The sequence below is a fragment of the Antechinus flavipes genome, chromosome 5 (genome assembly GCF_016432865.1).
Source record: "Antechinus flavipes isolate AdamAnt ecotype Samford, QLD, Australia chromosome 5, AdamAnt_v2, whole genome shotgun sequence".
NCBI classification, from domain to species: Eukaryota; Metazoa; Chordata; class Mammalia; order Dasyuromorphia; family Dasyuridae; genus Antechinus; species Antechinus flavipes.
In genome coordinates, this window is record NC_067402.1 from 143,834,852 (window position 1) to 143,859,919 (window position 25,068).

The 25,068-nt window shown below is 36.4% G+C and overlaps 1 protein-coding gene across 5 annotated transcripts in view; it reads left to right on the forward strand.

Annotated features, from left to right (window-relative positions):
- ATXN7L1 (ataxin 7 like 1) overlaps positions 1–25,068 on the forward strand; it is a 243,642-nt gene that overhangs the window by 68,847 nt on the left and 149,727 nt on the right. For 3 of the 5 annotated variants that reach the window (XM_052001360.1, XM_052001361.1, XM_052001364.1), the window contains exons 3-4: positions 17,928–18,032; positions 20,780–20,863. In XM_052001360.1, coding sequence (XP_051857320.1) covers positions 17,928–18,032; positions 20,780–20,863 — 189 coding nt within the window. The remainder of the gene's footprint in view (positions 1–17,927; positions 18,033–20,779; positions 20,864–25,068) is intronic. The other 2 variants (XM_052001362.1, XM_052001363.1) reach the window with 1 other exon arrangement.

A 25,068-nucleotide genomic window follows, 5' to 3' on the forward strand; every position in this document is an offset into this window, starting at 1 on the left:
GTTCTGTTCAATAACTCTAGCATTATTCCCCTAGTTATTCTCTGGCTACTTGGCACTCCAATCAAAGTGGACTGTTCACTTTTCTCCAGAATTTCCCTGCCTTTGTACCTTTTCTCAGGCTCTTCTGATCTTTACCAGAAATTCCCTTCCTTCTTTCCTCCCATACTTCTGTCTCCATCTATAGTTTTTAAAAGTGTACTCATTTAATAAAAGATCATAGATTTAGGGTTATTTTGAATGTCTCCTTTTCCATGAAAACCATCCAGATTCCTACCCCTACCAGGTCAATTTCTCTCTTCTGATGCCTCGTCATGTTTTTGCTTTTCACCTCCTTTATGCCATTTGTCACGCTCTGCCTTTGTAGTACTTGTCTCAGTTCCCTACATACTTGATTATAAAAATCAAGGCCCAAGTCTATTCATCTTTTCTTTATCCTTAGCTCATAGCACAATGCCTTTCACATGGTAACTTCACTCAATGAATATTTTTATTGAATTGAATTGATTCAACTTAGGCAAATGTATTATTTTTTTTTTTTTACAAAGCTCTAAAGTGTTTATTAAGAATTCGCAGTACTATAAAGAAGTCATACAGTTCATTTCACAGTCAACTAAATGAACATCTGAAATCACTCCAAATGGAGGGGGGAAAATGATTTTAAGGGACAGTACAGAATAAATCATCAGGAATAGGACAGCTTGAGGATGGAGATAGAGCAAACAGTGATATAAAATGTAATGCATATTCCCCCTCCCCCCCCTCCACCAAATCTACTGCTAGCAGCCCCTTATGAATTTCACTTAAAAACAAAACTTTTAAAAAAGAATTTATAGACATTTAGTCTGCATACCTGAAGGATGGTCCCATTCTATTCTGCTCTTCCTGGGATGTGATTCAAGAATATAACAGACTCCTGTTCTAGGCTGCTAAGCCTAAAACTTAACTGGTGACCCAACTAAAGATTTGGTACAGCATATCCTTTGATCCAGCAGTGTCTCTACTGGGACTGTATCCCAAAGAGATCATATAAAAGGGAAAAGAACCTGTGTGTGCAAAAATGTTTATCACAGCCCTTTTAAAAGTGGCAAGAAATTGGAAACTGAGTGGATGCCCATCAGTTGGAGAATGGCTAAGTAAGTTAAGATATATAAATGAAATATTATTGTTCTGTAAAAAATGATCAGCAGGATGATTTCAGAGAGGCTTGGAGAAACTTACATGAATGGATGCTAAGTGAATTAAGTGGACCCAGGAGCAACAGCAAGGTTATACAATGATCAATTCTGATGGATGTGCCTCTCTTCAACTGAGAGATGATTCAGGCCAGTTCCAATGGTCTTGTGAGGGAGAGAGATATCTGCATCCAGAAAGAGGACTGTGGGGACTGAGTGTGGGTCACAACATAGTATTTTCACCTTTTTTGCTGTTCACTTGCTTTTTGTTTTTTTTCTCATTTTCTTTCCTTTTTGATCTGGTTTTTCTTGTGCAGCATGATAATTGTGGAACTATGTGTAGAAGAAATGTAGATGTTTAACATACATTGGAATGGGGGAAGGGAGGGAAGAATTTGGAACACAAGGTTTTGCAAGGGTCAGTGTTAAAAATTTTCTATGCACATGTTTTGAAAATTAAAGGCTTAAATTAAAAAATAAAGATTTGGCACAGATGGGCTCAGGATTATTCAGTATGGATGTTCCATCTTGGCATTTGGAGCCTTATGAGTCTTGCAGAGTTACCTTAGATATTACTAAGGGCGTATAGAATGGGAGTGGGAAAAATAGAAATAAAAGAGAAACCATGAGAAAGCATTTATGGGAAGGACTATGGTAAAAGTCTGAAAAAACCACCAGGAATTGGTGCTAATTTCCCCCCCCCCCAAATTGTGCTGATATCCTTTAAAAACAATTTTAATTAGCATTTTTTTTTATTGCTTGAGTAAAAAATGGTGGCCAAGGTTCTCCTTTGAGGTTAATAATATTAATCAGTTCCTATTTATTGTCAACTGAAATCATTCTCGTCCTTCTGTAATGTTTGAAACATCTTTCTAGAAGAAACCTCTGATTTCTGAAAATGGGGGCCCTTCAAGGAGAAGGCTAAAAGGAAATACAAAAATAATGAAGCAGCAACTTCGAACTACAATTAGAATGAAAGCCTTATAATACTAGAGGATAGACCATGGAGCTGTATAGCCCAGCAGTAAGCCTCCTCCTGCTCCTACACTTCCTTCATGGAGTTAGGGGCACAGAATGCTAATCTGTTGAGGAAAAGCATCTTTCTGGAAGAAATCTATATTCCATGGTGATTCAAGTAAGTTTCTCTGTTTTTAAAGAGAAGGAAAAGAGGTGTTGTAAGAAGCCTATAATCCTAAAGTAAATGAAAACACATTTAAAAGTTTGGGTTATTTTTTTAAACCATGGCTTTCAAGAGTTATGTAATAGACTTTAAAAATTCTCTCCCATTCATCTGACTACTGAATGAAGAAACGCAAATGGAAATTCTGGTGGTTTTTTTTCCTAGTAATATCAGATGAGATGGGTTTCTGTTTTTTGCTTATCTCCTTAAAAAATGTTTGAACCCTAGGCTCCAGGGTTTGAGCATTCTCAAAAATACACAGTCCTTAGGAAATGAATCATGAAAATTAATATTGAAAAGTACTTTGGTGGTCTTCACATTCAAGAATGAGCAATAATCACTTCTATAAATATTTTTTCAATTGGTACCATTTTTGCTTAAAGACCAAGACCTTTAGTGATGAGCTCAATACCTCTTGAAGCAACAATTATTACCTACTGATTTCTCCTAATTTTGCTTTTTGGGACCAAGTAAAAACAATCCAATCCCTCTTGTACATGACATCCTTTCAGAACTCTTTTATACATGACAGCCTTTCAGCACCATGAAGAAATCTATCATTTCCATTATTCCTCTCCCTACCACAACTTCCTCACCCAGATTTTCTCTTCTACAGACTAGATATCCATAATTCCTTCAACAGATACTGGTATGGCATGGTTTCAGTTCCCCTTCACCATACTAGTTCATCTTCTCTGGACCTGTTTCATCTTGTCAGTGCCCTTCCTCAAATGTTGTGGCCAGAAACTAAGCACTATAGACCAAATACTATAGTTTATTTTGCTTCCTTTCTTCAAAGGTGACGTCTTTCCTTCCCATGAGCTGTAATTTTACTTTGCTGCTAGTGAATTGCTATCAATAGGATATGAGTTTTGAGTGGTTTTTCTAGAAGTGGTGATGAATTTGTCCTCCAACACTCATCCCTTTTACCCACCCCCATCCCTTAACTATTGACATAGATCTGCAAGCTGGCTGTCCCAAGTGGAATGGGCTTTAGGGCCATGAAACATAGTTTTTCTCAGTGCCAGCTACAGGGATCAAAGCCCCAGCAGTGACTTTATTAACACAGTCATCTAGCCAGCTGAGCTAAACTGGCATTAAGACAGGTTTTCAAAATTTAAGCTTCAGGCTGTCTAAAATAATTTAAAGAATCGTGCATAATGGAGGATGTACCATGGTATCCTGGGAAGGGCACTATTGGCTATAGGGTCAGAGAACCTGTGTTCAAACCCCATTCCTGATGCTTATAATTGCCTCTGGGAACTTGGTCAAGTCAATTTCCTTGAGCCTTGTCTTCCTCATATAAAATTAAGGATGGACAAATGGTCTATGAGAACCTCTGCAACTATACATATAGGATCCTACTACCTAATATAGGACTTTGTTATTCAAATGCTTATTAGCTTTCTACTTAAAGCTAAACCAGTAATATATCCGATGATATATAATTAAGCATTTCCTAGTTTTAGATGGCATCAGGGCCCAGTGGACAGAACAGTAGTTCTAGAATAGGGGTTCCTTACCTGGTGTCCAAGAGTTTTTAAAAAAAATTTTTTTTATTGCTTTACTTCAATATAATTTGTTTTCTTTGCAATCCTATAAATTTTATGTATTTAAAAATATTATTCCAAGAAAGGATTCATAAGCTTCACCAGACAGCCAAAAGGTTCTATGGTACAAATAGTCAGAGGACCTGAATTCAAATTTTACCTCTTGCAAATTCATATCATTTGATTGTTTGATCTTAGGCAGATCATTTAACCTCCTGGATCTCTTTCCTCATCCAGACAATGAGAGGGTGGATGAGATGGCCTATGATATCCCATCTAGTTCTAAGTCTCTGATCCTGCTGTAATCCCTTTGGATGTTAAGTCTGGATGAAAGGCAGTACAGAGTAGTGTATAACTTTCTGGACTTGGAGACAGGAAGTTATTATGAATGGTTTTCATTTCCTTCTCCAGCTCATTTTGCATGCAGGAAACTGAAGCAAAGAGTGATAAGTGACTTGACCAAGATCACACCATTGGTAAATATCTGAGCTCAGATTTGAATTCATCTTCCTGATCCCAGAGCTGATGCTCTATCCACTGCACCAACTCACTGCTTTGGGAGACAGGAAGACCTAGATTCAAATGCTGTCTCGGATACTTACTTATGATGCTAAATTTCTTGGCTTCTCTGAGTTTCTGTTTTCTCATCAGCAAAAAGGGGATACAGTAGTGCCTAAATAAATCATAATAATCATAGCTAACATTGAATGGTGGTTTAAGTTTTGGAAGGTGCTTTGCTGATATAATCCTATTTGATCCTTAAAACAACCTTGTGAGGTAGTTGCTTAGTCAACTTCCAAGGCAGTTTTCAGAGGTAAAGGATTAATTTGCAAATCTCAGGTACATCTTTGAATGTTAACTATCATTATTATTATCATTATTATTGTTTCTTTCTCCTCCTCCAGCTTTGTGGAACTAGTCATCATGAACACACTGTAGCAGGAGAAACAGATTCTCCCTCCCTGCCCTTAGGCAGCACCATATATTCCTAGATAGGTGGTTGTGTGACAAATTGGAGTAGAGGCCTGAGAAGATTCTAGTTTCCTAACAGCTTATTCATACCCATCTACAAAAATTATATTCTTAGTTCACCTCTGAAGAGAAACCTTTTTAGAGGCAGGTTTTATGTACTTTTAATCATACTTTCTCTAAAGAGGCTTCTTCCTCTGAAGGACTTTGCTCCACCCTGCCTGAAAGTGTGCTTCCCATATAACATGGGTAAAGATCAAGGTTACTACTGATTGTGACCAAGAATCAGGAAGTATAACCCATTGCAGAATCACTTCAGAAGTATGAGAATCATCCCTGCCAGCCACTTAACTTTGGGTTAGTAGAAGCAAACTTCTCAGTAATTCTGATCAGGATGGAACAGGGACAGGGAAAAGCCACTTTCAAAGAAACAGTAGAAACTCACAGCAGTTTAGAAGAAAGAACATAAAAAAATCACAGGGACCTTGTAGTTTTGTGAAAATAAAATTATGCTAATTTGGCATGGAAAATAATGGAAATTTAGCCATAAACATTTAAATTGAGTTCTTGAAGTTTAGTCAAAATATACGTAGGGTAAAATTGGATTGAAAAATATATGTGACAAGGAGAGCAGGATAGGTCATAGAGCTGCAATGGACTTTAGAAGTCAAATGGTCCTGTCCACCCACCCCCAGTTTTAATGAGGAAACTTAGATCCAAAAGATAAAGTCTCACATTTTCTAGTATCACAAAAGTATTAGTAAAACTGGAATTTGAACCTGGGTCTTTGGAAACTACATCCACTGTTCTTTCTATAATACTACTCTGCTTCAGAATAGAAACTCCTAAGTAAGAATGGTCTTGCCATCAGCTGTCACTTGGGGCAGCTTTATGATTGCCCTATGACTGTTTCCTGACTTAATCAAAAAAGATTTGCTTATGCCAGTGATCCTGTTATCATCTTCTCTTACTTGTGGTGAGATGTGGAAAGCAGGAAAATTTTTATAGAAATTCCTCTATACTAAGAGATTGCTCTACTCGTCTCTGAATTAGGTCGCTGTGACCTGAATGAGTTTAGTTTGAAGGTCCACATAGAACTTTAGTTGGCCCATATCAGGATACTTGGATTGACTGATGAGGATCCTCAGCAAAGGAAAAAGTGATTAGCAGGAGGAAATAAGAGTTCCTTTTTGCATACCATTGCTTCCTAAGCCAGGGCAATCCTTGCTGTAAGAACAGATTCAGAGGCACTGGCTACCTTATCATATCACAGCAAAGTAAAGTCAAGGCCAGCATTGTGCAACCTGCCAACATGATTTCAAGCTCCTCTTCTGTCAAGAATTAATGTAGCTCATGATGTTAGTGTCAGAAGCTACCAGCCACAGAGACTAGAGGCTGCCTGGTAGGAGCAGAGATGATTAGGAGGGAGGGGAACCTAAATAGACCCCTGAAGCTAGATCTGTTTGAGAGAGAGCCAGCACTGGCCACAGACTGGTAGAACAGATACATCAATCAGGTCCATGTAGGCTGGAAGGCTTAAGTGATTAATTTGAAGAGTAGGTGAGGTATGTTCTAGGTTCAAATTAGCTGAGCTCCATAGCAGGGAGAGGGAGGTGTTTGTTTTTAATCTATTATTATTGTTATTTTTATTAAACTTAAATGATCCCCTCTCAAAAAAAAAGCCCTCAAAAAACTAAGTGAACATTAAATTACCTTTTTTAATTCCAAATTTTGCTATGATCTTTGTTATTGGAATTATATGTTTGTATAAAATTGTGATCTTTATATATACTTATTATTTCATGCTTTGCTTTTTTTAATGTCGCATTATTTCATAAACACATTTCCATTTTCATATATTGATATAATCCAAATGCTTATCTTTTACAATAGCTTCATAGTGTTGAATTGTGTTTGTAAATTTGCCTGATCATTTTTTTATTTGAAGAAATCTATGTTATTTTCCATATTTTTTAAAAAATGGTATTTTATGACCATCTTTTTATGAATCAGGATTTTGTTTTTCTTTTGAATGATTTTCTTGGGAATTTCCCCAGAGAGAAAGTATAAGATCTGAAAGTATAAATAGTTTTCTAATTCTTGCTAATTCTTGCCAGATTGCTTTGCAGAAGGATTAAATCACTTATAGTGACACCAACAATATGGGTACCTGTTTCCCTAACAAAATTGGGAGGGAAGCTGTTTTTTTGTTTTGTTTTGTTTAATAGGTTCATTGTGGCCTTTTCAAATGGTTTTCATTTTTGCATTTTTATGTTCAGTGAGTTAGACAGGACATAGGTAAAAGGGAGGCTGTTTGAAAAATTATCTACTTGCCAACATCAAAGTGAATTTCTACAGCCAGGACAAGCTTTTAATATTCTGATGTAATTTCTTGTCATCCTGGTGAGTTTGTTGAGTCAGACAGGACATAACAGGGAAGTGAAATTAAGAAATCTTTGTCTTCCAGGTACATCAGGATCTGCCATTCTGAAGCAAGTAGCAGCTGTAGGATGAGGAAACAGGAAATGCAACCAAAGGGAGGAGCCTCAAAAACCTCCATACAGGCAGCTGAAGTCCTCTTCACAATTTTTGTGTTAGAGCAGGATGCCTTGAGATGGTCAGGAATTAGTTACTTCCTCATTCCAAGATGTTCTATGTGGAAAATGTCTCCTTAACAGTATTTTTTCTAGATAAATTTCTATAGCACTTTTTCTTCCAAGGAGCTCATAAAAATGTAACTCTTAAACGAGAAAAAACCCTAGTGATCAGCTCGCTCTACCCCCACACTCCCTCCCCCTCCACCCTTTTTTTTTAAACAGATAAAGGAACTGAGACCCAAAGAGGTTGAGGTGTCTTGCCAAGATCAAATAGATAGCAAGCATTAAAGGTGAAATTTGAGCCCAAAACTTTGGGTTTCAAAAGCAACACTCATTGGTATATCTCCCTCTAGGGGACATACCACCAATCATTTATCTACGACATGTCCCTCCTAATTAAGGCTAGAAATTTGGAATTTAGCTTTACATTTGTGTAGCACTCTCTGCATTTTACAGATGGGAAATTTGAGGAACAGGAAAGACAAGTAATTTCCATGAAGTGTTGGAAGAGAATAGAAATAGAATTTAAAACTATTTGTGCTTTCTAGTGCAATTATTGCTCTGGCTACTTAGGCTCCAGCTGCTTTTGGTTTCTAATCTAGATCCCTAGCAATAGTACTTCTGTCTTTCTTGCTTCAGTTATCCCTCACTTGCTCTGCAATGTAGGAAAATTTAGCAGAATCTGATTGGAGTCAAGATAAGCAGCTGTGTGAGAGTGGGCTGAGCGAGGTGTGAGAGCAGCATCAGCCTAGTGACTCAGAGGCAGCTCTTCTATACTGACATATCACATATATGCGCGCGCACACACACACACACACACACACACACACACACTCTTCTGGATTAAATTTCTGTATATGCTCATTTTCCTGGGAAAGGAATTTTTAGGGTTTCTTTTGCGTTTGGTATTAGGCTTCTTTGTTTTGTTTTTTCTGAGGGGTGGGGGCAATAGGAAAGGGTGGTTTATAGGCAGAATCATTTGAGGGCAGATTGCTTGCCCCCTATGTCTTGAAGCTTGACAGAAGCCAAATGTCATTTTCACTAACAGGCAAAGCTCCCCAACACATTTTGTTCAGTTATAGGAAGGAGCTTCCTCCCGCTCTGCCCACCTCAAGCAGGGGCACTTAGCCTTCTTGGTACTTGGATTTTAAAAGAAAAAAAGCTTAAGCTTCTATCACCTGGGTGGACATACTTTTGCTTGAAAAGCTCCCTGGAGCTGCTTATCTTTCTAGAGACCCTTCGTTTCAATTTCTGTTCCCAGTCTTCGATGCTTTGGACTCTTATTGCAAGGTTTCAGTTTTCAGAAATCTGGAAATGCAAAAGTGGTCACTTTTTACCCACAGAAAGGCTATTGACTTTTACATTGTGTAGAAGGGAAGGTGTCAAGTAACTGAGTGAGGAATCCCTGGAGAAGCAGTAGCCCCTTCTCCTTTGGAGCTTCTGGGTTAATCATTTTCAAAACCAAAATGGTTCTCTCCTTGCTTGATGGATTTAATGGGATTTTTTTCTTTTCTTCCTCTTTCCTTCCTTTTTCACTCTCCTTCCCTCTCTCTCTTTTATATATTGCTCCTTTTCTCTCTTTTTTAAATCTTAGTTTGCTTACAAACAAAATAACTTCTTTCATAATTTTGTTAATTCATAGAAATTGCACTTTTGTATTAAACTGAAGCCTGGGCACTTGACTCTCTAATAATGAAGTTGGAAGAACACCACTAAACATATTCCAATGGGAAATCCTATCTATTTAACTTCTTAATAAAAAATTTTGAGACAAGCATCTTAAGATTAATGTGGGAAGTGAATAGAACCAGAAAAACAATTTAAGTGATTTAAACACACACACACACACACACACACACACACACACACACACACACACACACAGAGTATGCAAGGACATATCTTTGAAAGACCTAAGAATTGCTATGATCTACTGTGATTACAGAACACACATGATGAAGTTTTCTTCATCAGTGATGGACGCAGCATATAGATTGACCAATAAGGGAATTTGTTTTGCTTGACTGTACATATTTTAGAAGGATTTTATTATTGTTTCTTTTTCAGGGGATAGGGGGGAAATGGGAGAAAGAGATGACATATTTTCATTAATTGAAAAGAATAATTTACTCAAGAAAAACTTCCTGACATAGAGGTGACAGACTCAGGGTGCAAAATGAGACCTTTTTTTGAAGTTGTTTTTTTGTGGGATTTGTTATTTGTCTTTGGTTGATTATGCATAGTGTCACAATGGTTTTCTTTTTCTTTTTTTTTTTCCAATGAGGAAGAGTTAATTTTTAGTAATTAAAAAAAAACTTTAAAAAGATAGAGAAAAAAGAATATATTAATTACAAATAAAGCCTTCTCAAATAGCTTGTTTAGTACTAGATAGGACATTCAGGGCCTTCTTCTCACTAACTTAGTTACTAGAACATAGTAGGAAATTAATAAAAAACTTTTTTTGATTTAACTAAAAGCCAAGCTACTCGTAATTCTTCCACAGTAGAGTTCATATGTCTTGTATGTTCTATTCTAATCATTGGCTCTGTCTTATGTCTAGTTACAAAGTGATTTATGATTAAATAGCTTTAAATACCTGAGACTATAGAAATGAGCTTCCACTAAAGATCTATTATGGTGGTTTAGAGGGCCTGGATTCTTTTTGACTAGGTTCTGGAAAACTCTGCTTGCCTAGTGCCAAGTCTAGCTGATTGTACCAATCTAGAACATCTTCAGGAGCAGAACAGCTACTAACTTGTTTTTCACCCCAAGAGCAACCTAGCCAAGTTCAGAGAGTCCATCACCAAGTTGGCTACAGTGTGGTTCATGAATTCTGTTGTCCATAGGAACTCTGAAGAACTATCTCCAATGTTGAAGAAAGATTGTCAACTTTGTCTGTTTTGAAAGAAATCAGAATCTGCTGAGATACTGCTTTGAAAGGCTCACAAAGCACAGCTGAAATCAGTGACCAAATACATATGATGCCTAGGATTTTCTAAAGAAATTTAATGTCGTATGTTCTACTCTCCGTGGCTATAGTTACCTTGACCTTTAGTCCTATGAAACTAAAGAGATTGTCTTGTCTTTTTGTTGTAATACACTTATGACACAGATTGTCTTCATACCATATAGGTTTTCTTCCTGAGAAAGATACTGTATGTAATATGATGGTATGATAAAGAATTGGGTTCCTGATGCTCAATTTTTTAAAAATAGAAATAACCTCAAATACTGTATTTATCCACTATAAATGACCTAAGTATATAGCATATAGCTTTTATAATTTATATAAATAGGGCCCATGGTAACAAGTCATCTAAAGTTATATTTAACACAGCATAGTTGGCCTCTGAGTTCCCTTCTGACTCTAGATCTCTGGTCCTTATGATCCCTGTGGACTGGGTTCTATGCCAGCAGAGTCTACTTCATAATTATAGTCTCATTTTTTTTTTACCAGTCAAAAAGCAAAGTAACTCTTTTATCAGAGTCATAGATTGCAGGAGAGGATCTCTTTGGGAAGTCTTCAGAAATATCTTTAAGGAGATCATTTATGACTTTTTGAGACACTAATGCTAGGATGTCTATTTTGCTCCTGTTTATCACTATGACTATCCCTATAGCATTTAAGACCAAATTATGAGTCATTCATTTCGCTACCTCCTGCTGCAGTCTTTCAGCTTCCCTGAACTGCCTTCTTAGCAGTTTGCTTCATTTTACACCTTGATGTAGTTGCCATTAAAATGAATGAACCAACCCTTATTTGGAGCTGAATTTTTCTTCCTTTGATCCATCAGCACTTGTTGCTTCAGAGTCTAAAAGTCAACTCAAAGGTATACATAGTACTGTTTGATTCTAAATCTACAAAAATCAACAGTCTTTCTGTTTTAGCCACAAATCCAGCATATTTCTTTATAATAATGGATTGCATTTGTCACTAGAATGTGGCTTTTTCCTTTAATTGTCTGTTTTTAAGAACTGAATGTGATATGTGGCTATAAAATGATGAGACTTTTTTTTCTTCCCAAAAAGCAAATATTCTAACATACATCTAAATGAGTTCAATCTTTCAAAGTAGTACTCTTGGGAGAATAGAATTTACTTAAATGATACTGTCATTGCCAAAATAGAGCTTTCTTTGAGATTTGCCTTCAGAGGAAATTACTACACATACACAAGTAAACTACCCTCATTATTTTACATAGTCCTTTGCCCCTCTTGCTTTTTCTAAGACATTTCCCCTCTTTTCTTCCATCTCTCTGCCATGATTTCCCCTGCCCTTTACTATCCTCTCTCCTCCACCTATCTATCCTCTTCTGCCAATTTGTTGGGAGGAGAGGTGATGCAACCGAGCCTTTGGAGGGAGAAGCTGTAGAACTAGACTGAGCCTTATAAGTCAGCAGACAATCTGATGTAAATTCATTTATGTGCTGCCTGCCTCCTACTAGGGCTGTCAGCTGAAAACATGACTGTGATTGGCCACAACAAGGAAATTGAGCACTACTTATATAGGATAAAGGCTATAAATACCAAAGATTTAATAATATAGGTTGAAGCTTAGTCTGAATAATTCAGAATGGGTGAGATTTTAGTCAAAAATAGAGTCTTTAAACAATTTATTTCTTTCCTCTAGGCAGTAGTTAGCCTTTATTTAACTATCTTCTTAGTAGACAAAATGGTCAGACATTAATTTTATACTTGTACATAAGATCTTGGACAGCTAATACTGATAACATTTTACATGGATATATACATATTTTGTTGCCCTCTGAGCCAATGATTTCTTTAGCATAAGGAATTCTTGCTGAGGAAATTCTCTTTACCAATGCAAATCAGTAGCCACTTTGTAATTTTTTTGTCTTACGATGTTGCTCAGGACGCTCTAGAGCCAATATATACCAGTGGCAAGTCTTGAACCTTGGTCTTTCTAATTGTAAGCTAGCCACATATTACTTATCTTTTGGCTATACTGCTAAAGGAAATGAAACCAAACAGACAAATGTGCTTTCCTAGATTGCTTAAATGCTTCCTATTTGCTGTTCTTCAAAACATTCTAATGTAATAAATGATGAGTATTTTTTTCTCTATTTTTTGGTTGAGAAAATGAAGATAAGGAGGAATGACCTTAACAAAGTCATATAGGAAGAATGAGATTTTATCCCATTGATATGAGAATAACAGATCATTGATAGATGAATAATGTTTATGTAGAGATTGAGAGAAATGGCAACTTTCTCAATATGGGCTTAGTTGTTTCAAGTCAGAAAGTTAGAAATCTTCCTAGCTAATTTTAATTTTTCGTTATTTGCAGCTGCTTATAAGCTTAAAAATAAAAAAAAAAAAGAATCACAAAGCTATCATTCACCTCCTGCCCCTTCTCCTTGCCCCAGTCTATTATGTGTCCCTTTTCTACCTGTTAATAATCATCTTTTTACCTTTCACCCACCCCCAATTAGTAATAATCTTGGAGAAATATTCTTCTGGAAATCTTCATGGCTGTGTCCCTTGGCAGGTATGGGTAGGTTTGCAAAAATCACTGCTTTGCTGGACCTCTGATTTGGACTCTCTTTCCTTGAGACCCATATCTCTCTGTCCTATTGTTTCTTTGCAGTCCTTTGGATAAGACCTGAATTAGGTTCTGACTGACCTCTCTGAGTAGACTGCCCATCAACATCCCCAGATTAGGCAGATTCTGAGCCCCCCTAGACAAACTGTTTGATGCTCTGATTCATTACTAAGACCTAGGGCTTAATCACTTACCGTCTCCCCCACTATCTGCAGACTTTGTCTAATACAACTTAGCTCCCTTCGCCTCAGAGATATGTTGCAAAAATGATTAGACCATCAGTCTTGGTGCTAATCTCTTTGATAATACTGTTATCTTCATCTCTACTCAACAGATGTTTTACTGACAGGAACAAGAAAGGATGAAACAACAGGTTTGGTTTTGACTCTTTCAACTGTTTTGAACGATATGCTTGAAACTAAGAGATTATTATCTCTTATTGTAAATTTGTGTAGAGTACAACTCCTAACTTGAAAGAAAGTTCAGGGTTATCACCCCCGTCACCATTCCCTTGGAGCTGTAACCTGAAGATCTCATCTCTTTATAGGTAATTTTCCTCTTAACTAGTGTGGATAAACAGAATTCAAATCACTGGTCCATTAGAAATAGGCATGTCAACAACTGGAAAGAAAATCAGAGGCTTTGCAGAAAAGGCAAAAGAAAAGCAAGACATTGGAGAAAGCTGCAACCTCCTTGGATTCGACGCAAGGATACAGGAGTGCGAGTCCCCAATAAAGCCATTTTACCTAATTATCTACTTTGAACTCAGAGTCCAATGGTGTTTTCACACTATTCTTAAAATTGTCTTGATATTCTAAGGTTAAAAGACTTCAAGAGACCTCTACTTGACTATGGCGTGACCATAGGCAGTCACTGGGTTTCAGTTGCATCATCTACAAAATAGGAATGGTGATATTTGTCCTGTCTACTCCTTTTACACAGTGGTGTCATGAAGATTTAAATGAGTTGACAGATATGAAAGCACTTTTAAAAGTATGAAGATCTATATGAATCTAAGCAGTGATATACTGATAAATGTTTAACAACCAGTTCTTCAGTTCTTTTAAACTTTTTTCTGAATGGTTGACATTTTCTCCATCTTTTTCTTAAGTCAAAAAATCAACAAAGTAATAAATCAATTTTATTTCCAAGATATAAGTGTTCACACTGAAAATTTAATAATAGTATCTGAATATTTTAATAGAATATGGCATTTTTATAGAAACATCATACCACTAGAAAAGGAAACAAGCACTCCTCTCCCCCCTCCAAAAGAGGTATTGTGGACAAAAGATTATAAAGTTCACCCATAATAGATTTAAAACTTAAAAGGACCATAGATGTTTTCTAGTCCAACTGCCTCATTTTGCAAATGAGGAAACTGAAGCCCAAAGAGGTTCAATAACCTACCTAAAATCACCCTGGTAGAAAATGGCAATCAGGATTCAAATTTAGTGCTTTGTGTCCACATTTAACATTCTTTTTCCTGTATTATTCTAAGAGCATCCCCCTTCCACCCCCCCACCACCATCTAGCAGACTATTTCTACTCTCCCTTATCTCATGCTCAAAATTAGGTTAAATTATCTTTCTTTATTAAATTGTGCTACTCCAGTTTGATGTCTGCAGTAATGGGTAACAAGGCTAACCTTTCCATGTTTTCAGAAATACCAATTACTTACTGGTTAAAGCATTTCTTTGATGATCCCTGGAAGATGTTACCACCCATAAGAGAAACCAAGGAAAATCTCCCCTACTCTAAAGTAATTTCTTTCTCATCTGACTGAATTTATAGCATTGTGTGTCTTGCTACATAATCTACCTTGTGTTACAGTTATTTGGATACATGCCTTATCTCCAAAAGGAGATGAGGAAGCATATAATATACTTCCTAGTGCACAAATCACTTAATTTTATTCCCATGCCTCTCTACTTGTGTTCTGCACATAGTAAGCACTTGGTAACTCTCTGTTGAATGAACATCAAGAAAAGTCTCAGCAAACTAAGAGACCCAAGGGACGAAATTTATTTCCTTTACCTTTATTTTAGGGATAGCGTGGTTGTGGTCCCACAGAAAGTATTGTCACTTCTTTTGTGATGCATCTGCATCACAAGACTGAGATGTGCTGGTGTGAGAGCTCTTTTTGGGGGGGACAGCTTCTTAATACTTCCTACCACTTCTAGAGACAAAACATGCTATTGCCTTTATTATTTTGCCAGAAATTTGTCATGAAATATTTTTAATAAAATAAATTGTATTGGTATATTTTGTTTTCACATCATTTATTTTAAATTTCTTCCTATTTTTCCTAAGTCCAAATTGCTTTCCAAAAATGGTTGTACTAATTCATAGTTTCACCAACAAAACATTCCTGTGTCTATCTTTCTCCATTCCTTCCATTGTTGACTATTCCCATCTTTTATCACCTTTACCAATTTTCTGAGTGTGAGGTAAAAGCTCAAAGCTGGTTTTATTTGCATTTCTCTTATAAATAATGTTTTGGAGCATTTTTTAACATTTTATGAGTCTATTTTTGAGGACTGTTTGTTCATAACCTTTGGCCATTTCTCTATCGGAGCACTTGTTATTCATTCTTAATATCTTTGCCTGTGAGACTTCTAAACTTAGAGCACTGATGCCTATCTTTACAGACACTGGTCTAACCTGGACTTCCATCATCAGAAATGATGTAGCACTTAGTTCTTTGGTTGTTGTTTTTTAAAATAGTATTTTATTATCACCCCAATTACATGTTAAAAAATTTTTAAAACATTTAAAAAAAAAAGCTTTGAGTTCCAAATTCTATTCCTTCTTCCCTCCTTCCTCTTCCTGCTCCCTTGGCACTGGAAATCCCCACCCACTTTTCACTGAGCTTTTTTCTTTGCTGGTCTTTCCCTTTCAGAGGCGCCTATGCTAGTCTTTCTAGACCTCCTTACTTCCAGCCTACTGCTCTTTCATTGGCTGAAAAGAAAACAGGCAGAATTCAGATGCAATTAAATGAAACTTGCCAAGAGAATTTCTCTGCTGGGGACCCATCAACCAGCTGAGCAAGTGACTGACCCAAGTGGCTAATCTTTTATTAGCACAGCTTGAAAGGGCTACTTCCTGGGTATCACCATTAGGGATTCTCCTTCAAAAAAAGTTGAAGCTTCTTCTAGGATAGCTTGTTCCTACCACAGTGAAAGGAGATATCTCAGCACTTTGGTATGTCGTCAACAAACTGGGTTTATTTCTCTTTAAGCAGAATGGGGGAGAAAGGGGCAGAGAGGGAGGTCTGTGCTAAAGCATTTATGAAAGTTTTAAAAGAGCCTTTCATACATCATAAGCAACTCAGCCTTTGTGCCTTTTTTTTAATCACAAGCCACTCATAAAATTGACCTGTGTAATATACTGAACATATGTAAAGATATACAGATGACAAGGAGGGAGGGTAATAATCAATTTCCTAGCTCTTCCCCACCTCACCTTAAAAGTGCTTTTTTTCCTAGTAAATTTATTTATTTTTAATACACATTGCTTTATGAGTCATGTTGGAAAAGAAAAATCGGAGCAAAAGAGAAAAAAAAAAAGCAGAAACAATAAATGAACATAGCATGTGTTGATTTATATTCATTTTCTTTAGTTCTTTTTCTAGGTGTAAATCCACCTTGAAAGTGTTGACAGTGAATTGGTTGCCTCCTTTAAGAGGAGGCAATATGATACAGGAGAATGCTGGAGTAAGAGGATTTAGGTTCAAATCCAGGTTCCAAATTATTTATTACATGTACAATGTTTGATAAATTACTCTCTCTGGAATAGTTTCCTCACCTATAAACTGAAGAGGTTGGATTAGATCACCTCCGACGAAGCTTTCACCTTGAAATTTCTGATTCTATAACCCACTGCAATGCATCCACCATGGGATGTGGATCTATTTGGAAGAATCACCTAACTTCAGGTCTCTAGGATCAGTTTTTAAAGAATGCAGATGCTAAGCTACCCTATTAAATAGTGACCTCCTGACAGTATAATATTCTGAGTTCTGAGACCAGTGGTAAAGTCCCCATGTTACTCAATTTGATGTAGGGCATAGAGCCCTGGACCTGAGTTTAAAACACTTTATTTTAAGGGTCCAATTCTGGCATTTATTGTACAACAATCATTTTAACTTTCTGAGCTTTAGTTACTCATTTATAAAATGGGGATATTCAACATATTACTGTCTCACAATAATATGGTGAGGAAAATATTATAAAATGTGAAACTGTATAAATGAGAGCTGTTTTTATTATTTGGGGAACTTTCCCAGATCTTGAACAGAGAAAGTCTCATTTCCAGAGAGATAAATCTGATATGAGTGGCAACCTGAAAAAGTATATAGCTAGCCATGGAGTCCCAAAAAATTGGGAAACACATACTAGCTTTTTGATCTCAGGCAAGTGACTTAACCTCTCAGTGCTCCAGGCAGTTCCCTAAGACTTAAGTTTCATAGCAGGTGGATAATGTATATTAGTCAAGGGAATCTTCTTACTAGAAGCTCCATATGCTAATATCACATATTTGATTCCCCAAAAATTCTGAGATAAGGAAAGAATGCTACTATCATTTTGCTTTCTCGTTAGGCCAAGAAAATGTCCATGTGGTACATCATTCAGGGACCTTCATCAACACTGCTCTAGAAATGGTCAAGAACTCTCCACTTCCAAGGGCAACATGAGGAGCCCTCCTTTAAGTAAAACAATCACTTTGAGAATCGAAGAGCTGGGTTATGACAAACTGCTTTCCCTTTAGTAAAAATCCTTAGGTTTCTCTTTGTTGTTTTTGAAAACTTGTCCTCAAAGAGCTGCCAACAAATTTTACACCAAAATAAAAATGATTGGTTTTTTTTTTTTAATTTTTTTTTCCTTTTCCCCACAGATATGCACTTATTTGGCCACTGTCCAGCACATGATGACTTCTATCTCGTAGTATGCAATTTCTGCAATCAGGTAGTCAAGCCCCAGGTTTTCCAGTCTCACTGCGGTAAGTGGACTCTCCATCGCTTTTGGACATGTTTGCATCCATGGTTCTGAACAGATCTCCGACTTCCTTGTTTGTTTGTTTGTTTGTTTTTCTGGGAGAAGCAGCTACTACCTTTCTTTGAGAGTGTCTGGTGGTGAGGAAATTCCTCCTCTCCTACCTCTGCTTTCAGAACAAGATTTGATTATTCTAGGAACTGCAGGTCTTCTCAAACCTCTTGGTCCTGTTATAACAAATGAGTTCAAACCTGAGCCTTGTTAGGGAGGCCAGGATCTAAAGAATTAGCCTGACTTTGTGTCATCAACACAAGGAAAGGGAGGTTTGTGCCTTCAGGATTTATTCCAGGCAGACTTGTGTTTTAACTGGAACAACAAAGGAAAGGACCTAAAACAGAGAATTTCAGTAAGTTTGCATAAAGGAAGTTTGAAACAAAGAACAGTCTATCTGATGAAAGTGAATGGTTACTATCAAGAAATTTGTGTGTGTTTGAAACCAGTGTCCCTTTTCTGGCATTTCCCTCATTAAAGAATATAACTTCCTTGGGAATTTCTCTAACTCTTTTATTTCTCTTTTATTATTATTAACAATATAAATATTATTTGAGTTTTTGTCTCATTGTATGCAGAACACTACCAAGTGCTTTGCGGATACAACAGAAAGAGCCAGTGTGGTCCCTACTGTGAAGGAGCTATTGCTTCATTGTCCCCTTAAATGACTGTGTGACTTTGAGAAGTCACTTAAATTCTCTAGCCCTCAATTTTTCATCTGTCAAATGGTGAAGAGTTGGGTAGTTCAGAGGGGGAATTTGGATAGCTCCTCAATCCTTTAAAGATCTGTGATTTCATCAGTTTAGATACTTCCACTGCCAAGGTGAGTGGCAACCCTACTACAGATTAATAGGTGGTCTTTCAAAGTTGCTATAGCTCAAAAATCCATTCCTCTATCACCTTATGGATAAGCTTTCTAAAGTAGCTAGTTCATCATGGCAAATATATATTATAATGAGGTTTTTAAAGTCCTTTTAGTTTAGTAAAACCTACCAGAGTTGGTATTCTTCCTTTAAGAACCCAGAATCACCCCCCTGCTACAAGGTGTACATAGTTGCTCATCATGAACCAACACTTAGATCACCAAATGATAAATTATTTTGGCCACAGCATTTCATAAAGATCAGTCAAACATTGCTCTGTGTTTTCTACAGAGTAGGCACTTATTAAGACCCTGTTGTTATTGCTTTCCATTCAGATATAAAGGATTTGAGATCCGCATCAGTGAAAGGAGTACCTAAACTAATGAAATCATCAATCCTTGTTGCATTGAAGTATCTAAGTACATATAAGTAATACTTTAGGTATTTAAATTCAGGAAAACATTCCATTCAAGATCTTAGTAAGATCTAGAAAATTTTGTTTAGTCTTTAATAATTTTGATTTATGGGAGATCTTAAATTATAGAAAGTAACCATAACGGTGAAAAAGCAGAAGGGGAAAGCAGTGAGCATACTCCATGTAATCAAGGAGAACTAGATTGGGAATCTGTATACACTCACCATTTGCATGGTCTTGTGTAAATTACCTGAGTTATATAGGTCTCAATTTATTTATCTGTGAAATGAAGAGTTTATACTAGACCTGTGGTCACAGCTATGGACTGACCCTTGTGAAACCATATATTGACCCCAAAAGGTATGTTTTCAGCCATTGAGGGAGGGAGGAGATGGGTTACTTCTCACTTTAATAGTCAGTTATGAGATTTGTCTCCAACATAAACACATACAAGCTCTTGACCCCTTCCCTACCTCTACCCCCTTCTGAGCCAGGTATTAGCCTTTCATTTCTCCTAGGCACCCATGGAAGCTATTCCACAGGTGTCATTGAAAAAATTTGGCTCCCATACCATGCCTTCCATATCACCTTTTGGCTTTTTCAGGTGCCCTTATAAGACAGACTTTGTGCTCAGAGTTAATTTCTGGTGAATAAGAGCCCTGCTTCCCCGTTTTCATTTTGGGTGAGACAGTAAGTCATACAAGATGAGCAGGTATAGTTGAATTGTGGTCATTTGCATCTCACTTATCATACATTATCTTTTCTCCCAACCCTAATCCTCTTTCACATTTCCCCATTTGTTTCAAAGATAACCACCATCCTTCCAATCACCTAGCTTCATGATCTGGGTGTCATCTTCAGTCTTCACTTTCCCTTGCTCTGCATTTTCCAAGCAGTTGCCAAATCAGTTTGATCGCCACATCTGTTACATGTCTACCACCCAAGATCGGACCTTCCTGCTTTCCTTCACACCTATACTATATGCAGTGAGCATTTATTTGATCTCTCTGCCTCCAACCTCCCATGCATCCATCCTCCACACAACTTCAGAAGCAATTCCCCTAATGCTCATGTCTAGCTGTGATCATTTACCTACTCAGTAAACTCTGATGTCTCTTTGTTGACTCTGGGATCAAATACTATTTCATCTTTATCTTATACTTTTTAATTTCTATTTCTATATAAGTGTTATAAAGTGTCTAATTATTAGTATAGTAGAACATGGATATAATTTATAAATAAATATACATATATTGGGGGTGCATTTTTTTTTTTTGCTGATAGGGGTGCACGACCAAAAAAATTTGGAATCCACTGGACTAGATAAGCTCTCAGGTCCCTTCCAGCTATAACATCCTATTTTATGGCAAAGTGAACATAGAAGGAGCGGCCACGAACCCTAAGGGAGTTGCTTTTCTTGTTCAGTTCTGGCACGGCAGGTGACCCAGGCTCCTGACGCAGAAAGAATAGTTCATTTCCTCTCTTCTCTGGAGCAAGCTTCATTGAAAGGTAACTCATTAAGTACTAATTGGTGCTCAAGTGTTGGCTGATACAGTGCCCTGTGCATAGTAGGCCCTTAATAAATAACTTTTGAATTAAAATAAATTGGCTTTGGAGGGGGGGAAACCTGAAACTTGGGCAGAGGTAAAAAGATTGGGCAGAAGTAGCATTCAACATTCAGGCTGAGAAATATGATCATACTAAAATCAAAAGTCATTCATTGAACCCTGAATTCACCAGTGGAGTTGTCAACCTGGAAAGCTGGAAATGTTTTTAAGTCCCTATATTTAAGTGCTTTTTCATTGATTGATTGATTACTATTAAAATCAGTCCTATTGCAAGCTCAAGAGAAGCATGGCAGTTTCTCATAGCTTTTGTTGTAGCCTGGTATTACTTCTCCAAGGTATTCCTGTCACAAAAATTAGTTTTCTCCTCTATAAAAAGTGGAAAGATCACTAAAGTCAATCCTAAAATTCTGTGATTTTAAATATGATGTTAATTAGTCATTTCTGATCAGTGGGTGGAAGGGAGAGAAAGAAAGAAAAAAGGAATGAGAGTATTGGTGTTATGTACTCTTAAGTTTTAGTTGTACTCACCTTAATATGGGTCAGCCCTTCCAACTCCCCATTTTAAACTGCGTCCTTGGAAGCCAACCTCTATTGCCATAGCTTCATGAAGGTCCAATTATAATTTGTGAATGAAGTCATTAAGCCATGGTTGTATGTATGTGCATGTATTAAAATGCTGTGAAATACGTATTCATGATGCTGAAGAAATACAAAATAGCAGGTATATTTTGGGGCGTAAGGAGACCCAATATAATAAAGTAGGAGAGGTTGTTTGAGGGAAGCACAAAAAAATTCCTTCATATTTCATAATGCATTTACTTGTTTCATGATATTCCCTGTTGAAACCTTGCACATTCCTCAAGATCCAACTCAGATGCTAATTTATGTACACATTATGTAGAAAATAGTTTTCCTTTTTTTTAAATTTGTTTACTCATGGCTTTATTATGGACTCATATCATTCTTCATTACTTGTATACATATTATCTCCTCTACTGTATTGTCAACTTCTTGAAAGTAGAAACTGTATCTTTTCATTTTTACATTTTTTCACTCTAGTGTCTAAGACAATGTGTTGCACATAGTAGTATATGCTAATCTTATATCCTTACTGTGATTATAAACTACCAGAGAACAAGGATCATGTATCACATTTTTTTTTTTTAATATTCCCAAAACAACTAGCACAGGGCTGGACAGTAAACAAATACTTATTGACTAATTGGTTAGCTAAAAACAAAATAAAGAGTTAGGAGTTTGTCCTGAGAATCTGAGGCATCAAGTAACTTAGTAATTGGTGTCTTTCCATTGGAAAAATGAAAAAGCTTACTCAGTCATGTTTGCCGAATTTATTCTTTGTCCTTGCATAGTAGATATGCCCCTTAATGTAATGACCATGATTTATCTTTACCCTCTAACAGACAAATGTTAACAGCCTGAACATAATAACATAATTACATTTGTTTTGGGTACTTAAATGGTGAATTTGACAGATGTTTGTTTCAAACCATAATGCCCAATTTGGGGTGGCTAGTTTGCTAAGAATAAAAATAATTCACATTTATGTAGTACATTAAGGTATGTAAAGCAGTTTTCAAAAGGTATATAAAGCAGTATACAATAAAGTATACAAACCACTTTCTCTTTCAACAATTCCATTTTCATTTGGAAATAGCACCATTTCAATTTGGATATCTTAGGGTCACATAGGGTCATCTCATTAAAGTTTGAATTCACTACTGAATACCTGCCCTCCATTTCAAGTTCAACTACATAGAAGTTGTATAGGAACAAAAAGCATCCTTCATTAACTGGCTGAACTATGGAGCCTTGTTGTCATTTACTCTTCTTGTAACTAAATTGAAGAGCTTGGATATGATCCTTATAAAACCCCAGAAGTTGGATTTTATCTGCAATTCCAGGCCAATTTCTCAGACAGAGAAGTTTGATAGAATCTACACTCCAAAATCTTTTATTTCAATCTGGAGCTGGAGTTCTCAAACTTTTTTGAGGCATGGATTCCTATGTCAACCTAGTGAAACCTTCTGGCCCCTTTTTAGAATAATGATTTTAAGTGCAAAAAATAAAATATATAGAATTAAACAGGAAACCTAAATATATTAGAATACAATTATCAAAAAAAATTTTTTTAACAAGTTAATGAGCCCAGATTGAGAACCTTTGAAAGTTGATCTCATATTGGTGACATACTAATTATATATACCAAAGAATATGTTAAATCATCTTGTCTCTTTTCTGTTTCTGTTACATAAGTGCTTCATATTCCTTAATCCCTTTTAAAGTCCTTACTTTACACAACTTATATTTTTGACAACATCTTCAACAAAACTGAGTTGTAGAATGTTACTGTTGAAAGAGAAATTAGAGATCATCTTGTTCAATCCTCTCACATTACAGAGGAGGAAACTGAAACCCAGGTGTTTGCTTAAGATCACAAACCTAATTAATGGTAAAACTGGACTTTGAGAAGATCATTGACTTTGAGCTGCAAGGAAAATCATTCACCCCTTCATTTTGCAGATGAGGATTCCATGACTCAAAGAAGTCCAGTGAATTGGCCTTGGTCACTTAGGGAGAAAATGGTCACTTTGAGCCCCAAACCTCCACTCTTTTACTGTACAATTCCAGGTTTCCTGACTTTTGATATAGTACTTTTTGTTTCATACTATGCTACTGCATACTGGTGCATACTGCACCATACTGAAGTATGTTTAAAAACTAGTTTGCATGTTTGGAAATAGAAGGGAAATCAAGGAAAAAACATGAATTTTCCATCTCTTGTCTTCCCTTGGCTCCTCCTTCCTGACTGCCAGTAAAACATACATATCTCTCTACTCTAGTACTTAAGGTTAGCCTTGCATTGATTTTTACTCCCTCTACCTCTCCTCCTCTTTATAGTCAAACTCTTTTTTATAAGTTGTCTGTGATCATAGCTGACATTTCATCATTAGCTGTATTCTTAACTCAGTGTAATGACACTTATTCCAACTACTCTACTCAAATGACGATTAGTTCCTAATCACCAAACATACGGATTTTTCTTGTCCTTGACCTCTTGAAGTATTTGACACTATTGAATGGCTACTACTCCTAGAGTTTGTCATTTCTTTTCAATTATTTTTCTTTAATATATCATTAAACATTTTTGTTTTTTAGATCATGGACATTTCCTAATTCTCTAACTGTCCCATCATAAAAGCCTCCTTTGTTCAAAGAAAAACTATGACAAAATTTTATCCAATTACAGATGCATCATCTAGTACCTGTAGTCTCCTATCTCTCTAATGATTGGATTCCTTGATTTGAGACACATTTCCTAGACTCCACTTTTATGACTTTGACACCATGATTTACCCATTCTCCCTTATTAGGAATACTGGGACTTGTCTTCCTTATTCATTTCCATATGATAAAAAAGTCCTTTTGAGACATACCCTCATGACATCCAGTTAGTTAAGAAATATATTTAAACACCTACTCTGTGCCAGGCACTGTGCTGGAAATATGAAGCAAAAAGGAAGCATCTCCTTTTCTCTCTTCTCATTTGTACTACCTTGATGCTGGTTCTCTCTAGCAGCTGCCTGGACTATGGGAATAACCTTTCTTTTTTAATACATGTTATTTAAAAAAAAAAAAAAAAAGGAAGTTTTTAAAAAGTTGAAAATTAATATGTTTTGATCTGCACTTAATTTCCATAGTTTTCTCTCTCTGGATAACATTTTTTTAAATTCATTATTTACTTTAGCACTTATTTATTTATTATAGCTTTTTATTTACAAGTTACATGCATGGGTAATTTTACAGCATTGACAATTGCCAAACCTTTTGTTCCAATTTTTCTTCTCCTTTCCCCCGTCCCCTCCCCCGATGGCAGGTTGACCAATACATGTTAAATATGTTCAAGTATAAATTAAATAACAATAGAAGTATACATGTCCTAACAGTTTTTTTTAGCATTTATTTTTTAAAAGATTTTGAATTCTGAGTTCTTTCCCTTCTATCCCTCCTTCACCTATTGAGAAGGCAAGAAATGTGATGTCAGTTATACATTTGAAATCATGCAAAACATTTCCATATTAGTGATGTTGAAAAAAAAAAGAAAGAAAAAAGATAAAACAAGACATA